This window comes from Anas acuta, chromosome 1 (assembly GCF_963932015.1).
Source record: "Anas acuta chromosome 1, bAnaAcu1.1, whole genome shotgun sequence".
Lineage (NCBI taxonomy): Eukaryota > Metazoa > Chordata > Aves > Anseriformes > Anatidae > Anas > Anas acuta.
In genome coordinates, this window is record NC_088979.1 from 132,796,469 (window position 1) to 132,815,418 (window position 18,950).

General features: G+C 39.5%; 1 protein-coding gene across 19 annotated transcripts in view; it reads left to right on the plus strand.

Moving 5' to 3' along the window:
- ARHGAP8 (Rho GTPase activating protein 8) overlaps positions 1–15,228 on the plus strand; it is a 104,967-nt gene extending 89,739 nt beyond the window's left edge. For 14 of the 19 annotated variants that reach the window (XM_068657595.1, XM_068657615.1, XM_068657531.1 and 11 more), the window contains 5 exons: positions 807–884; positions 1,590–1,718; positions 6,233–6,336; positions 8,295–8,351; positions 13,885–15,228. In XM_068657595.1, the coding sequence (XP_068513696.1) occupies positions 807–884; positions 1,590–1,718; positions 6,233–6,336; positions 8,295–8,351; positions 13,885–14,082 (566 nt within the window). In that variant the 3' untranslated portion in view covers positions 14,083–15,228. The other 5 variants (XM_068657568.1, XM_068657493.1, XM_068657641.1 and 2 more) reach the window with 4 other exon arrangements.
- The last annotated feature ends 3,722 nt before the right edge of the window (positions 15,229–18,950 follow it).

Genomic DNA, 18,950 nt, shown 5'->3' on the forward strand with positions numbered 1-18,950 from the left:
TTGACTGTATGCAGTTTTTCCTCTGTAGCTGAAAACGGATTTCAGTTAGTCAAAGTCATGAAATGAAACTAGATAGGTACCCTTCCTGAAATTTATGATACGTATTTCAGCAGTGCCTCAAGACTAGAATCAGGTATTTCGAAATACCATGGGCAGGCAGAGTCTTAAATCCAACTGACTTTCAGAGAGAGGTGGAAAGAGCAGTGGTCTGCACAAACCTGCCTTGAAGCTGGGGAGGCTAATGTCCCTCCAGTGGTAAGATATAGGCTCCTCCATCCAAAGATGCTATAAAAAATTCCTCAGCCTAAAGGATCTTGTCTCTCCCACTAACAGAAGAGGGAGCTTAGGGAATCTTTGTAAATACTCTCTTTAGCTTGCTAAAGGCTTTAAGGCATTTAAAAGTAGAATAGGAGATTACAGGCATGGTTTGGGGCTCAGTTTGCAGATACACTTAGTGAGGGTGAGGTCATAAGCAGCCTGGTGAATGTAAATATGTAGCTTCTTGTCATGAGGCACAATTGAAAGCTACTTTTAAAGAAAAAAATACAGTTGGTACAACACATTAAAAAACTTAAGGAAAGGCAGTAGTATTTCTGTGAGACACGTTAAAGAAAGTGATATCAGCACTGCTACAACATTATTTGATTCTCCCAAAAATATTTGATTTGAAAGACTTTATTACCACCTTGAGTGTATCAAGTGGATTTGTTCCCAAACCTTCTCCCTCTGTTCTATCTTCAACTGAACCTATGTGGAAAAACAAGAGAGTGATGGCTTTTACAGATGGAACATTAACTGTTTTTCAGGACTACAAGTAGAGGGCCTCTTCAGAAGGTCAGCCAGTGTCCAGACTATCAAAGATGTTCAGAAACTCTACAATCAGGGTAAGCTGCCATAACCACTGCCACAAATTAATAATAGTGTGAGGGCTTATTGATCTTGTTTCTGTTGGTGAAGCAGAGATGCTAGTTTTTTTATAATTAGTTAATCATGAAGTCATTTGTAAACTAAAATATCATAATAAGAGCACTAGTACAGAAGCTTGAAAAATAGCAATAGGCACTTAAAGCTTGCTGAACAGCAACTCAGCATCAGTCATCAACTGATGTCAGACCAAAGCTTCTGAAAACCGTAGCAGCTAATGAGTGATAAAGTTTGAGTCAAAAATGGTCTGTTTTATTATAAACACCCATATTACCTCTGTGTAGTTTGAGTTACCAGAGTTAGTTAAAAATGCCAAGTACAGTGTCTTTGTGCCATTTTGCCTTTGGTGTTTTTCCCTGACTATGGCACCAAAATGTAATTTTACACAATAGTTTATGAAATACATTGAAGTCATTTTGCAAGTCATTGACTTCCCTGTAAAGTAATTTTATGAAATGCCTTAATGGGGAGAATCTCTTACAGCAAGATGAATAAAACTCCATGAAAAATATTAAAAGAAAATGCTAGGAGTTGCCAGAAGCAGGAAAGACAGGAGGTTTTCTCTTCTAACTGTGGTGTGAAACAGGTTTTAAATGGTGGTTTAAAGAATAAGTAAAACATATGATTGAACACCATTTTCTTTTTTTTTTCTTTCTTTCTTTTAGGCAAGTCTGTGAATTTCGATTACTATCACGATATCCATATTCCTGCTGTTATCTTAAAGACTTTCCTTAGGGAACTCCCTCAGCCATTACTAACCTTTGAATGTTATGATCATATCCTTGGAATCACCAGTGAGTATTAACTCAGTTTTAGAAAAATTCATACAGCAATTTGAACCGGACCAGGCTAATTCTTAATCACCGTTGTTTGCTAACCATGACTTAGTTGTAGGTACATAAAACTATTAGTGCTTTCACTGCAGCCATTAATGGGCAACCTCATAATCTGTACCAGCACAAGGTGGGATTCCACCCAGAAGAGGACAGTGGTGTAATTTCCTTGTCAGAAGCTTAAAACATGGGAATCAGAAGCTCTTTTGCTTTGTTGAGTATCATGGGCTGTTCAGAAGACTGACATGTAGCTCCTTACTGGGACATATGAGGTACAAATTTCTCTACCATCACTACTGTTCTTTTTGGAGTTTGGCTTAACCTTCAATACAAAAGTACAAACACATTATATTGTTAGATAATGTTTTGTAGACATTAGAGACTCTGCTGTAAGTATGGTAAATAGGCTGTTAATCATCTTTATAATTCTTCTTGTGTTCCCTGTATTTGCATTTCCTGATACCAATGTCCACTCTCAATCTTTTTCACTGTTTGTGCATACAGAGGACTCTAAGAACAGCTAGTCCTGTGACTAGCAGAGCTAAGGAAGCATGTTTTCCTGTGGATTTGCATCACAAACATGAGCTTTCTTTTGTCTCCTCTAATGCCTAGTGAGAATTGATATCACACGGTAGCATGTTTTCAAAGCAGGGACAACTTTAGGGTCCATCTTCTTTACCTGGTTGCCTAATTCCACAAAATGTGTAGGCATATAATACATTGACATTGATCTACATCTCTATCAAATCTAATCTAATTGTGCCTACAGTTTAAATGTTGGTGGGAACCAGAAGATGGATGGCAGATAGCACACCAGAAGTCCAGTCTCTGCAGAAAAGCAGCCTGAAAAATCAGTACTTTAGACACTCTTCTCCATGTCCCGCCCCTTTTTTTTTCAATGCTTCCTCCTTACTAGCAGTCTGGAAGAATAAAAATCTGCTTTTACACACACAAAAATGCTTTCATTTCGAAATTCTTTTTCTTATGGCCTTTGTGGGATAGAACTTTGAACCTTACAGTAAATTGGAAAGTCCTTTTTCCAAACTGTAGAATCATAGGAAATGATCATAGAAAAAAAAATAGGTGGTCATTTGTATGCTTATTTTATCTTTTATTACAGTTGTTCTTGGGTGAGGAGAGGGACAGGAACATCTTTTGTATTGGAACTGTTATCTGGGTAACTGCTGTGGTTTAAGCCCAGCAGCTAAGCACCACACTGCTGTTCACTAGCCCTCCCCCCTCCCTCTCTGGGATGAGGGAGAGAATTAGAAAGAGATGAAGGCCTGTGGGGTTGAGATAGAGACAGTTTATTAGGACAGAAAAGAAAGGAAAATAATAACAATAACGATAATAGTACTGCTACTATTAATGAGTACAAACAAGTGATGCACAATGCAATTGCTCACCACCTGCTGACTGATGCCCAGCCTATCCCTGAGCAGCCAGTCCCCCCACCCCAGCTAGCCACCCCTATATATTGTTTAGCATGACGCCAGATGGTATGGAATACCTCTTTAGACAGTTTGGGTCAGCTGTCCTGGGTCTGTCCTCTCCCAGCTCCCACTGCACCTCCAGCCTGCCCGCTGGCAGGATAGAGTGAGAAGCTGAAAAGTCGTTGGCTTAGTGTAAGCGTTGCTCTGCAACAATTAAAACAGTGTGTTATCAACATTATTCTCATCCTAAATCCCAAACTCAGCACCATACCTGCTACTAGGGGGAAAATTAACTCTATCCTAGCTGAAACCAGGACAGTAACATATTAGGGAACCAAGGATCTAAAACCATGAGCATAGAAGGCACTGATTATCTAAAGATCTGATACCACATAAATATACATGTATGAATTATAGAACTTTAATTGTGTGGCCTTTGTCAGGGAGTGAAAGTTTATAATGTTAGCAAGGCAACCCCCTAATAACAGAAGTTGAAATCCGAGATTTATTATAAGGTGTACTTGTTCAGACTGGTATTTTGCTATTGCGGCTCTTGTCAATTTAGCAGAGAACCAGTGGGGCTTCCAGTGACAAGTCACAAGCACACATTTTTCCAACACCTGTTTTTTGAGGAAATTAGATCTTAATGGAGTAGAGTTTCCAACTGAGTCTGGTAACATACCTCTGGTAACCACTGGATGATGCTGTTGCAAAGTGAAGGTTATCATTGTTATCATGTCCATTGCTGTTGGGTAGCTGAATAAAATAATTAGGGCTGGGCATAAATCTCAACTGCACCATGTTGGTAAAGTGTAGTGAAGACTCCTTCTGAGGTTTCTGTGTTTTGCTACTATTCAAATAACAGTACAGAAAGTTTAGTGTACCTAGATAACACTTCATTCTACGTAAAATTCTTATACTGTGCCCATCACTGGCATCTGCATGTATTATTTAATATCACTAACATTATTGATGTATTTCCATTAAAAATAATCAAGATAATCGTGTTCAGAATCCTTTGAAGTTCCATACTGTTTTTTATTTGCAAGACTAAAATCAAGGATTCATACATCTACACAATAAATATCTCAGGGTGTTAAGAGAAATAAGTCTTTTCACAAGGCAGTTGTAAAAATTAAGGAAGTAAGGATAGTCATTCAGAATAGAGTAAAGAATAAGGGAATTTCAAATTGATTGCTAGTTTTTACTGAATTAGTCTGCTGACTTTCTGGGCATGATGTTACTCTGTGCTAGAGTTAAGTGAAAAAAAAAAAAAAAAGAACAAATCTGAAGTCTGAGAGCAATGCATTGTCCTAGGAATACTAAAGGTTTTTTTTTCATGGCAAAGCATCTGTGAAGGTCTAAGTCAATGTTATTTTTGTTTATTGGTGTTTTAAACATTGACAGCATATGTTGAAATATGGAGTTTAAGATAATTTCTCCTTGAGCTTTTTTGTTATGCAGTGTGATGTCCACTATCTTTTCTTGATGCTATGGTGATATCCTGCTTTTTAAAGATGTTAAGCCTGGGAGCCAAGCTGGACTGCAGCAAAGGCATATTCTCTGTGAATACAGTGCAGAAGGGAGCTTTGAAGAGGTCTGATCACAGACAGCTGTCTTGGGATGATTTGAAAATTCTCATTCTGGCTTCTGGAAAACACCAGAGCACTGTGTGATGTATCTATTACATCTCTTAACCTGCAAACCCAGAAAAACACTATGCCTACTTTACAATACTTTGAAATAATAGCGAAGCTTTTCTCTTTAGTGTCTCATCTGAAATATTTTTTACTAGATTTATTGACAGGAGCTGAGAAATAGATTAGCCAAGTGACTGGCAAAATAAAATAAAATAAAATAAAATAAAATAAAATAAAATAAAATAAAATAATAGAAACTTGAAGCTTGACATTTTCAAAGAACTTCTTGTTTGGTCATGAAAACTACTCAAGTTCCTTTGCCTGGTGTTGCTATACTTCCTGAATTATTTACTCTGCAGAAGGCTGACAAGAAAATTCTTGTGACTCAGATTTTTGTGTCTTACAGGCTAGCTTTGCAGTAGTAAAAGCTACTAGCTACTAGCAAAAAAAAAAAGCTACTAAAGCTACTAGTAATAGCTTTGCAGTAGTAAAAATATCAACACAGCTCACCAGGGTATAGCTTCATGTATTTAAATCAGAGCTTAAGGGAACATTTAACATGCTGGAATTTTGTGCATGCATAGATTCTTCTGTGCATCTCTAGCAATGTCAGGGAGAGAAAGAAAAATTGAACAAATGGAGAAAAAACATCAGCACAAATCAGCCAGTTAGGTCAGGCATGATTGTAACAGTCAGACCTTTCTCCAAATTGATGTTAAACTTCCAGTACTAAGATAATTACAATATTGCAGGGGGAAAAAAAAAAAAAAAAAAAGAAAAAAAAATGTCTCTTGGAATAGCATTCAAAATGCATTCTAATGTTAACATAATTCTTACCCAGACTGTCTAAGTGAGTTTGGGGTCTAGTTGCAGATTTGCCCATCTATAGAAATGAGTTAATGAACCTGCTTAAGCTTATCTCTACGAAGTTCTTACCCATTCAAGTGGCTGCCTCATAAATCCTTGTCCAAGACTGAAAAGTTTCCTGCAGAATCACAGAAGTGTGTTTGAAGTTAGTAGAGTGCCAAAAGAGCACTTTGAGCCGCAAGAATAAAATCAAGGCATGAAAGGTAGACATCTGGATTCAATGCATGGGGAGATAATGGGATTCAAAACAAGACCTTGCAAAGGAATTTTCTAGCAAAGAAATTATTTTGGCTCTTTCACTGAATGGAGAAAATACTCTGGAAGTTAGTCTTAGCCAGATAAATACTGAATATGATCAGCTTATACAAAGAGATAGCCCAAACTGTTACAGTGGTGGTAGAAGTTAATAGGGCTGATTTCTATGGTCAGTTTTACAGATGTAAATAAGTAATTCCAGATGATATAAATAAGGTGCTAGTTCTTGGTAATATTTTGATGTTTTCGAGTTAAATTAAGACTGACTTTGATATTGCAGGTGTGGAGAGCAGTTTACGAGTAACGAGATGTAAACAGATCATTCATGGACTTCCTGAACATAATTATGTTGTTCTGAAGTATCTGATATGCTTTCTCCATATGGTGAGTATAAGTAAAATTTCCAAAAGTAATGCCAGTCTTTAGTGCCGCTTCTAACAAAAGCCAGTGCTAAACAACAGTCTCAGACGTACCTTAACCATGAAATTCTTTAGATGTAAGAAAATCTACTGTGTAAATGAAACTCTGCCTACAATGAAATATTTAAAAGTCTTTTGTCCTCCACTCCTCATTCACAAATATATGTTTTACTCTTTTTTTTCCCTAATTTGCAGTGAAAAAGATTGACAATGGTGAGTGTGTAATTTTTGGTGCCAGAATAAAACTACATAAAATCACTTTTTTTTTTTTCCAAGGCATAAGTTTTGGACAAACAAAACACTACATTTGTGTCATTTTAGTGAATGGTAAAAGTATTAATGAGCTTTGGAACAACAATCAGCAAAGTATTTTCCATATAATCTTTAAAATAACATTTTCCTGTGTAAAATAGCCTCTAATTCTGTAATTTGAATTTATTGCAATGAATTTACTACAATATTGAACAAAAGCTTTGGTCCTGCTATTTTGCAAGGACGGTTGGTATACTTCTGAATAAACTAAATAATTTGTGTTCTGTTTTACTTTACAGCTTGCTGATTTTTTTTAACCCCACAAGTGTGAGGGTTTGGGGAACTTCCAGTACATGTCATTCTCCAGTCATCCTTGTGACATCCTTTTGCTGCCAGTTTATGTGCAGGAAAAGACAGTAAGGAGGGTGTTAGTTTCCCTCCTTTCTGCCTTATCCAGTGTATAACCTTTTCTAGATTGCATTTTTCAAATCCAAGTGCCTAAAATTGAGGATCAACTTTAGCTGACAACTAAATGAAGTGACCAATCCTTCAGAAGTCTGAAGAGCCCACTGAACTAATGACAGATACAGAACAATGCTGATTTTTACCACTGGAGGAATTAGCCCTCTGTAACTATTCTTGGGCTATAATCCATATTCTAGCTTGTAGCGTATTTCATAAGCAGGTACATTTCATCCCATATTACCTCAAAACACTACAGAAAAGCAAGATTAAAGGAAAGACCCTTGATATGACCCTTGCTCAGACATTGCTTTCAAGGTTCCTGTAATACCTACATGCTCGTTTACTGTTGCTTAGCTGAACTCTAATGCTATTAAGGAACTCCTGTTATTGGCTATTCTTTTAGCAACTGATATCTCTCCTCAGCATTATGAATCATGTAAGTGACTTTGTTCCAGTAATAGATGCACCATCTTAATGCACTTCTTAAGAGCTGAGCACTTGAGGTGTTAATGAGGTGTGCAAAAGTACTATATAGTGTTTTCTGTAATTGGGCAACAGAACATAGCATTATTTTTGAGTGTGCCTTGTTATGTAAAGCACAGCATCAAGTTGATACTAGTGCTCAGCTCTGCAATTTTTGCTGATTCATAGCTTTTCGTCCTTAGTGTCCTGGGGAATATTTGCATGTGGAAAGGTCAAGGGAATGTGAAACAATCTAGGAGCTAGAGATTTCTGTTCATTGCAGATTGGTGTGCTGCGCAAACTGACACAATTCAAACTTAGACCTCTCTACCAATAATCCTAGTTCTTACCTGCAAGCATCAACCTTCTTACATATAAGAGGCAATTTAATTCTTCCATGAGCTCAGCCTTGAGTAGTACAAGAGGCACTTGTGCTAATTTCATGAAGTGGGATGCATTGTAATCACTAGATACAGGTTTTGAATACTCTAAGTACAGGCTGATATAGGCTTGTGGAAGAAGAAAAAAATCTCCATTTTCTCTGCAGTCTCGACCCCCTTACTTAATGAAACAGCTCCTTCTAGTCCAAGAGTACTACAGCAAGATATTACAACTCCTACAGAAGTAAAAGACTTGCATTTCAAAAATAGGTCCAAATTCCTTAACCTTAGACTGTCAGGGATTTTGCCAGTAAGGAGCCCAGCTGACTGTTAAAAATCCACACTGTCCATCTCCACTTTGCAGTGCAGGTGGCCACTGGTGAGGGATCTGCAGGCCCCCTTGGATTCGCAGAGAACTGAGGTATGTAGACAAAATCAGACAACCAGAAACAAGTGGCAAAACAGCACATACAACCCCTGTCTCTATACTTACACACCTTCCCATTCTGCTGCATCTTTCTGTCCCTTTAGTCATCACTGATGCAGGGAAAGGGTGGCTAATTTGCCTGAGGGAGCTACTGCAAACACCTGCCAAATTCAAAATGTCTACCTGGACCAACTGGAAAAAATAGATAAGATTTTGTGTCACATGAGCTATGCTTCAGATCCAAAACCGAAGAAACAAACCTAAGAATTGATGTTTTATCTCAATCACTTGTCCAATTTAAAAGTGTAATTAGCACCAGGAAAGCCTGGAGGGGGCTGGGGCTATGGGGCACGATGGGAAGGATTAGATGACTAAACCTTGTGGAGGAGATACAAGCAGTTGGCACCTTTGTGCAGTTAGCAGAGAGTAGGGGATAGAATCTTGCATTTCCAGTCAGTTTGTGGGAGTGTTTTAATATTTAGTAATTTTCATCTGGAAGTGTCTTGTCAACTTCCCTTAAGCATTGTGAGTACAAAGTCAAAAAGATGGTGATGTCCTAGTATTTGTAAAATGTGATGGTAATTGGTTGTTTCTACCTTCTATCATTACACTGCTGAAGTTTCTACCGTCTATCATTACACTGTTGAAGTTCATTATGCAGAATAGTGGCAGACTGGTGTCATTCCTGCAGTATCCATCAGGGTGCTGGGATGCACGTTTGTGGAGTCCAAAAATTTTTACCGTTTTGCTGGGGGAAACTGGGTATGCAATCTGGAGTGGTGGAGATGTATATTTTGTATTTGTTGATGTGGCACTAAATCTTCAGCATTTACTTCCAATGATGAGTTTAGCAATTTGCAAGTTTTATTTGAAGGTAAATAATAAGATTTCTAGAGGCCTTTCTTTCAATATAAGTTGTCATTACATAATGATTTTTTATACGTGTTCCGGTCAAAGAAGGAAAAACCCAGCAAGCTGGAGTTGTGTAGTTCTTTCTTGCTACACTTTTTTGTGATGTTCGGATGATTCCTTTGAAGATAAAATCTAGGTCTTTGGAGAATTGTCTTTTATTAACATGTCAAATTGGCAGAGCGAGTGTATTCTCACTTGAAACAGGTAATGGTTAGTAACTTTGTGATGGAATCAAAGAAAGAGTCTAGGGGAGTTAGTCCAAATGCTAAAGATGCCAATTGTATAGCCAAAATCTTGTATTCTTCTTGTAAGAAGCCAAATCCCCTCAGGGAGGGATAAAGCCACTACCACTGTTATGAAAGGGCTTCCTTGCTTGCAGCTTTTGATGAGCAGCAAAGATTATTGTGGAGAAAGAGTAGGATTCAGCTGCACACTTTTTCTGGGATCTGCTGAGGAAGGCATTGCTGCACACTGCGGAATGAGAACAAGGTAGAATGAGTGCAGTGTCTCCCTCGAATTCCTGAGCATCTACCTAATTGATGACTCACAGGCAAGGCTTAGCATAGCTCTGCCTCAGACATAATCACTGGTTCATTTTATGTTAAGAATTTTCTCTCTCAGGAGAGAGGCTGTGTCGTGGGTATTTTTGTTGATTGTTTCGACATGGACTGCCTCCTTGAAATGTTCATGAAGTGGTAACAGGAAAGAAGAGGTGGATTTATTTCAGAGTTAGAAACGTTCTTTGAGACAGTAGACCTGAAAAAAAAAAAAAAAAAAAAAAAAAAGAATTATAATGCAGCTCTACCAGCAAGTTGCAGTGTTGTTACTTTGGGCTGAAGCACTGGCATTTGAGGAGATGGGTAGTTTGATCTAGATGTGTTTCAACAAGCACTCAGAGACAGCACCTGTACACCTTGCAGGTGAGAGTATGTCAGGAGTACCCTCAAAAACCATGGGAGAGGCACCTGCAACAGGTTTGGCTCCTTCCACCCTCCACTGCCCTTGAGTAAAATACCATGTGCTTTTGTGCCACCACAATGTACCTGACCCATGTATGCTTAAAGTACCCTCCTTAGGGTATGCAGCACATGGTTTTCATTTCATGCTGTAAAAGCACACCAATGTGATAGGCTGCAGCAGAGCTCTCACATTGCAATAACCCCAAGCAGAGCTACAGGCTGGGAGATGAGTGGTTGGAGAGCTGCCAGGCAGAGAAGGACCTGGGAGTGATGGTTGATAGTCGGCTGAATATGAGCCAGCCGTGTGCTCAGGTGGCCAAGAAGGCCAACAGCATCCTGGCTTGCATAAGAAACAGTGTGACCAGCAGGGCTAGGGAGGTGATTGTCCCCCTGTACTCGTCTCTGGTGAGGCCGCACCTCGAGTACTGTGTTCAGTTTTGGGCCCCTCGCTACAAGAAGGACATTGAGGTGCTTGAGCGGGTCCAGAGAACGGTGACGAAGCTGGTGAGGGGCCTGGAGAACAAGTCCTACGAGGAGCAGCTGAGGGAGCTGGGCTTGTTCAGCCTGGAGAAAAGGAGGCTCAGGGGTGACCTTATTGCTCTTTACAGATACCTTAAAGGAGGCTGTAGAGAGGTGGGGGTTGGTCTATTCTCCCACGTGTCTGGTGACAGGACGAGGGGGAATGGGCTTAAGTTGCACCAGGGGAGTTTTAGGTTGGATCTCAGGAAGAACTTCTTTACCGAAAGGGTTGTTAGGCATTGGAACAGGCTGCCCAGGGAAGTGGTGGAGTCACCATCCCTGGAAGTCTTTAAAAGACGTTTAGATGTAGAGCTTAGGGATATGGTTTAGTGGGGACTGTTAGTGTTAGGTCAGAGGTTGGACTCGATGATCTTGAGGTCTCTTCCAACCTAGAAATTCTGTGATTCTGTGATTCCGTGATTATTTTAGAGACTTCCAAGTGAAAGAAACACCAAAAAATGATTTGTTCTACTCAGCACATTGCTCAATGTGGATGCAGCCAGTGTGGGTCTCTTGACCTGAGAGCCAGAACACCAGTCCCTAACCTTGCTGCATTTACCTGAATCCAAAGGCAAGCTTCACTGTCCATCTACCAGTAGGGTTATACCTAGGTGTGTGCCACATTGTTAGCAGGGTAATCGTCATTGTCCTGATTGTTTTCCCTCATCAGTTACTTTGGTGGTAGCTTGCTACATTGCTATACATGGTACATAACTCTAGAGAGAATGATGTGGGTTTTCTGTAAGGTCATGAAGCAGGCATCGTTTAATCTGGTGACTTTTTAGTCTTGCATTGTGAACTCAATCCTTTGAAAAGGTAGTTATGGCTCCAGTATGTTCTTATTAACAGCCCTTCCTTTATCCAGCCCTGCTTCATGACCTTAAAAAAAAATTGGACCCTTTAATATAGGCAACATAATAGTATCTCTAATGGCCTAGGAGGGTAAAGGAAAGGTTGGAAGGAAAAATTGTACCTCTTTTTGGAAAAAGTAATTATGGCTAGAGAGAAAATGCTGAGCTTTTGGCACGTGTGCTTCTTCATGTCTCCCAAAGAAAACACTCATCCTGCATGCGTGTCTAAAGGATTTTATATCCCCTGATGGCTGAGCAAGAAGGTTTCTCTCTAGGTAGAGCACTGAGGAAAGTGGGGCCATTCAAGGAGGCAGAAGGGAACAAAACCTTCATTACTGGGTAGAGCGCAACTGGACTTTATGCATGTACTAAGAAGTGCTCACATGATTATAGTGTTTCTTAGATTTTTCCTTTACTGCCATCAGACTTTTCACAATACTACTAAGCTGCCTTTTCAGGAGGCCCTATGGCAAAGGCAGAAATTGAGAGGCAATGAGAAGCAAAATTTTTGTTTTTCTCTTCTACTTGAAACCCTAGCACACAGGATTATATAGCCAATTCTTCCCCATTCTACTCCAAGGCAACAACTTCAAAGCAGCCTGCACGTCACAGTATGTGACTGTATGGTCTTCCTATGACAGATTACTGCTTATCAACAACTGCAGCCATCAGCCTGGGAAGAACTGGATGAATTACCTATGTCAGGAAGAACAAACTTTCAACTAGCTGGCTCTTTGCAATAGCAGGGAACCTGTCAGATAGGACACCCAGACCTTATTGGCTTTGGATACCAGACATGCAATGCAGGAGGGCAGAATATATACAAATTCCTTGCCAAGATCATACAGGGAAGAAAAATTATTTCTGCTACCCAGTTCGGGGTTCACATCTATAGACACACAAAGGATACATCATGCAGGTACAGAACAGATTTCAGTGCTGTATATCTCACCTACAGCCCATTTACACCTCAATAGCTTTAGAGGAATTGGATGAATGTGGAGGTACTTGGAAGTGAAGTCATGCTTCAGTGGAATAAAAAAGTTCTTTTGAACCCTCACGAACAACTTCAGAACTTTGGAGGTTTATTCTGTAAAAGATGTAGCAGAAGCAGATGGAATAGCTGTTTCTGCTGTCCTTCTCTGCCCTCCAGCACAGATAACAGATTCCATATAGAAGACTCAACACAATTATTTTTCCTAGCATAAGGAAATAGTTCAGTCTTTTTGCTTGAGTTGCTGAAATCTTTTCTTGTGGGACACAGACCCCAGTAGTCCCCTGACTCTCAGCTACATGGTCAGTCCTGTTAGAAATGGATCAGTCTTCAAAATAGGATTAAATAAAAAAATAGGATTTATTAAAAGAATAGAGGTAAGCAAACAGCACTGGGTGCACCAGTAGTCTCCGCTCCACCAGGACGCACACCAGCCACATCAAGTACCTGATTTTTATACTCCTAGACTAATACATATTCATTACTACTTCTAAAAAAAATAGGTTATTATAATTAGCTTCCGGGGTCCAGTCCCTCCCACTGGAGCATGCGCATCAGTCTCCGGTGGTCCCTCTGGGGGTCTCTAGGGGTCTTTCATGCTGAAGGCTTGTAGTCTTCCTCTCCAAGTTTTTTTCTTGTCTTTTCTTTGTCCAAGTTTATACAGCATCCCCTGCAGGTCTTGTCTCCTAGCTGTCCTTCAACTTCTTTTTTTTTTTTTCTTCTTAATCTCTCGGCCACCTGGCCAGATATCAGAGGCTTGCGTAGTATCCCATAACAGTCACTAGTTGTTATCAGTTGTTCTGAAACCCCCAGACATCAAAGACTTCATACAAACACAAATAGCTTTCTTATTAAAACATTCCTCACCAGCCATTCACAGGGACAGTCACACCTATAGCAGTGTTAAGTCAATCTTGAAGAAGCAAAAAAAAAAGGCTGTAACTGTTAGAAATAGAAGTTCGGAATAACAAAAGCAAACAGGTTCATAAATTTGAGAAGCATTTTCTGAAGACTTGATAAATTGACTAGAATGAGGGGGAGACTGGGACACACTGCATCTGTGGTTCAAGAATTAAATTGCCAGTGCAGGACCCAGAGGCAGACAGGACTGTTCTTTATTGACACGAATTGTTAAAACATTCCTCACAGTCCTGAGGCTATTAAGAAGCTACTGATGTACCTGTGGTCAGGGTCTATGCCCGTCATTGGCTCATCCTCAGTATGGGGGAGTCTCATCTCCCAGTCACAGGGCATCCATCTGCATATACCTATTTATGTTTATATCTTTTCAGGTTTCATGTGAGAGCATATATAACAGAATGACAGCATCCAGCCTGGCCTGTGTCTTTGGCTTGAACTTGATCTGGCCGTCTAAAGGAACAGTTTCACTGAGTGCTCTGGTACCTCTGAATCTCTTCACTGAACTACTGATAGATTTCTACATGAATATATTCAACTCCCGAACAGTGCCTGGTGAGATCTTACCTTAATGTTCCCAGAAAGGGAAATGACATTAGACTGCCTAAGGAAAATGTCTCTGTGCCTCAACTGGTAGGAGCTTTATATTCAGTTCCCTCTCCTGTAAAAAAAAAAAAAAAAAAAAAACCTTTCGATATAAAGTTTCTATAATTTTCCAGGTACCAAAGACATTGAGAGAAGCACAGTGCCCCATGTGTTCCTCTCAAATGGGAGAATATGAACATTCAAAGACCTATAGGTCAAAGTGAATCCCCTTATTAAACTTGAACAGTTGACAAAAACTGGTATGTTAAAAAAAAAATCATGACAGTAGGTGACACTGTTATTTGTTTAGGGATCTGAAGACCTTACTATATGACATTATTTTCTGGGGCCATGCAGAGCTAAATTCTGGACCACACCTGACTGTACAGCTATTTTGTTGTTATTTGTTTGTTAGAAATTTCTCTAAGTTAATAAAGATGGAATCAATTTTTAAGATATTAAAATGTCTAGACCTATTTTTAAGTGTTTTGTTTATACAGAAAGGTGTGTGCAGTTGCGGCATGTCAGGCTTGCTGCTGCTGTGAAGTATTTCCTGGATAATATGAGCTGTGCAGACAGCTAGCTAGTTATGCTTGCAGATTTCTAACTTATGCAGTTAATCACTGTACCTACACATGCAAAATGTGTGGAAGGTCCTTTTTATTGTAAGTTTAAATGAAGAACAATAATCTTACATTTTTACTCTTGGTACTTGTAACCTTTATCAGTGGAACATTAGTGAATGCATAATAGATAATATAGAATAACTTTGAGAAAAGTACTCCTTATGTTTGGGCTGCATGCCTTTGCAGTTTAAGTTGATGGAAATTTGTTCTTCAAATTGATTTCTCTAAAAAGCAGTAACAGCAATAAGTTGGATAATATACCTAATGTCATTATTATACATTTAAAGTCTGTTATTAGACTCAATGTGAATAATTAGCCAACATAAAGGGAGATTTTTCAGTGTTTCCCTTCTAACTATGCCATTGATATTGCTCGTATTTGATGAACTCTAAACCACTACTCTTTCATTGTTTAACACTGATTAGTGTGGGTTGGTGTAATGAAATTATTGGTGTAACGAATTTTTGCTTGCAAAGCAAAAGAAAATGGTTAAAAATAAAAGGTAAGCAGTATTTGCCCTAATGTTCACATCTTCCTGCTTCTACAGAACTACGGAAACAGACTTCAATAGAACTACTTGCCTCTGGAGGACAATTTAGACATCCCCTCCTCTGCAAACAAAAGCCACTTTTTATCCTGAAGGTTCTAGCTAGTTGATGACTTGTACTTCTCGCCTTCCTCTCAGCAGATATGAATTGCATCCCTATGTAATGGGTGCAATAAAATCTTATTGCAGTGGGTAAAGATGATTTGTTTTTTTCAGCAATTTAGGGAAATAACCATGCAGGCTGTCATGCTGGATGTGTCAGGCCTTCATTTGCCCAGTAGGTGTCATCTGTAGCATTAGGCAATGATTTGAAATTTGAAAAATACAGAGGCTTTAGAGCAAGATCCATTAGGACCAACTTTCCACATCATAGTCATGTGTTTTTGGTAGTTCGTCCAGTGTCTTAAGGACAAATTTTTGGTTTTTGAATATTTATGAGTAAGAACTACATGACTCCTATTTAAATATAAAATTATGCATAGTACAAAGAGAATAATTAATATTTATTCATGATTGTTGCATTTCAGCAAAAGGAGGTTGCAAAGGACACAACTGTCTATGTTTTGTATTGCAGTTAATCTTGGTTTTGTCTGAGTTATCAGTAACAGCACCATAGCTTGTGTTATGGAAAACACTCGGTTCTGCTCAGTGCTGTTCAGTGATTTGGCATAGCATGGTTCCGTGAATCTTCAGCGTGTTCTTAACATAGGAGGAATGTGGCTTCGAGCCAGTGGCTGAGGCTGGGAATCAACAAAACCTGAATATTTTTCCACTCTCTGACCTTGGTAAAAATACATATGTATAACTTTTAGTCTTGCTGTCTGTAAAATGAGGTAGTACTTGGCATTAGAAAAGTGCTTTGAGATTAAATGCTGATAAGCAGTATAAAATGATTGTTTTCCATTTCCTTTGTGCTCTTCCAAAAATCTAGCAGTATTAAATGGCATTTTAAATGTAGTAGTCTTCAGGCTACACTGCATAATGGGAATGTGATTATTGGATGGTTTTAAGGTACCAGATCCCAATGGGGTGAAGTCCCTAGTTTGTGGAAGCCAGCTTTGCTTGCTGGGGGGAGACGGGTCTACCTCACTGTGAGAAACACTCCATAGCCAGTAACTTAGGCTCAGGCGAGGATCTCAGTGAAGTAGTAATTTATTCGCGATTACAATGGCGGGCATCCCACAAGCAGGAGCTTACCTACTAGTCACACGGTACCGTTTATATACTTTATTTCTCAATGACCAGGAGCAGGAGAGCATGCCTACTAGTTCCAAAACACAGTTTATATACTTTTTTGATGACAGGACCCTCCCCTGTTTTCCCACTGAGTGGGTAATCCAGGTTCACAATCTATCTGATGCTTCACAGACAATGCATGGCCTTCAGTTGCTGGCTGTTAAACTTCAAATTTCTTTTAACTGTTTTACTGCTTGAAGTGGTAATGTTTCTTCACTTACCTTTCTTGACTTGACACCATGATTTTCACCTAATTATTCTAAGGAGTCTGGTTGCATTTTACAAGGTTGCCTGCTAAGTTTTCTTATCACTGCAAGCATATCTCATTACCACATTTCTTACCCTTAAACAATGTAACTCTGCAAAAACATTTCTATTCCCACACTCACAGACATAGTTCTCCAACTCATCCTAGGTTGGGAAAGAGCAGGGATTGCAAAAAATGAGCATCCCCTCAGCTAGTTTGCCTGGCTGTAGACACACCAGGTGCTAATTAGAAGCAGTCACTCCTTGGTATTGGTCACATGCCAAACTGTAGGTCTTCCTTTGAGTGCTTTGTAAGCTACCATTTCCCAGCAATTTATAACGCTCATTTACTGAATGAAGAGCAAAGTAGCATTTTCTTCTTTCAAGGTGGCTTCTTTCTTTAAAGAACAGGTAACATCTGTTATCCCTTGCTGTGGATAATTTGTTGCCATGTAAGAAAAATAGAGGCTCTGGTTCAGGTTGCCACTAGCTCTGGTGGGGACAGAATGGGGCAGGGGGACGGTGCGCTCCTGCTCCCCATCACCTTCCTGCCTCTCCAATTGGCAGCAACAAGAAGCACCAAGTGTGGCTGTGACTTCTACCCCACTCTTTCCTTGCTAACTTGTTCATCACAGGTAAGGAACTTCCCCAAATCAATTCACACCTCAGTAGCCAAACCCTCCTGATGGGATCCTAGCTGTAACCTCTCTAACCCACCCCCCCCCAATCCTAAAGGAGCTGGCAAAATCCTACATCTGCCACAGAAGCCCCCGATCTCTGTCCTGAGTGCCAGATTTAACTATGACATTAAATCTGCTCTCATGAATTATTCAGAAGGGTTTGGAGTGAAATTCGTGTTAGAGAAATAGATGTTTCAAATTTCCTGACTTTAAGAGGAGTCCTGGAGGTGTCCCCTGCAGTTACTTTGATAACAGTTTCTCTTTACAAATGATAATTGCACAATTCGAGCTTTTGTACAGTGTAGCCTTGTGAACTCTTCTCTCATATCAAAGAACAATTTTCAGATCATTTCCATAGCAAAAAGAAAGTGCTTATGGAGATAATCTGTTGGAAACACACATGCTGGATTTCAGTTTAAAACAATAAAATGCAGTCATGGAATGAGAAATCAAGTGTTACCTAGCTGACAATATACAGAGAATAAATTGCCTAAGCATTTTAGTTTACTGAGCTGTTAGGAGTTGAAAATTGGTCCCAAGATTAGTCTGATTATCAGGATGCTTCTAGCAACAAGCACTGAAGGAGGAAAGGAGTACTTTTCTACCCTGAATCTATGAAAAAATGTAGGAGGACTGAATAATATGTCATTAACCAAGGGAGGGTCTTTACAGTTCTTACAAAAAACTTCCATGTATTAATATCACTTACGTGTGAGCAGACGACCTGCATGTGCATGCTGCACTCCTTGAGCATCACAGAATCTCTCAGAGCCTTGCAAACTTTAATATTGTTATAAATGAGGTCTCAACTCAATCTGAATTTTGTAATATTTATAAAACAAATATTTCTATTAGGTACAAAAGGCAAGTAAACAGCACTGGGTGTGCGGGGAGTCTACACTCCACCAACACACACACACGAACATCAAACATTCTAAATATACAGAACATTGCTTTACATACTAAATGCAAGCATGCCTATATTATACGTACAATCAGAAAAGGTAACAAACAATCCTTTAAGTTCCATGACTTAACAGTCTCCATTTTCCACTTCTTTTCTAGATTACTTACAAGTCTCCATTTTCCATTCCCTTTGAACAATATGTCTCGCTTTAAGTTGTCAAGCAACTCGGTCTTCAGGCCTTATGTATCCCTTTCTTCCCAGGTTGAAGAAAAGCATATCCATCTCCTTTTCAAGGCCAATGAGGCCTGGGTCAAAAGGCACGTCCAGGTCAGCAGGGGGCGTAACAGCAAAAGCCTGCTGACAACAGTCTGTGTTTCATGCTTGTCACATTTTGGGTTGGGGAGGTTTTGGACTGAACATGCTCTGTACAGAGTTAGTTCAACCATAATGCATTAAATCCTTTGTTCGTTTCGTGTTTAAACGCAATCCTTAGACTGAGTGTGCAGATCAGTGTATGTGTATGTCCATCACAGCAGACAGCCAAAGCTGCTCTGCTACAGTCTGCTGTTGCCAAATATTAGGACTTACTGCATGCCAGGTATGAGTGGGCTG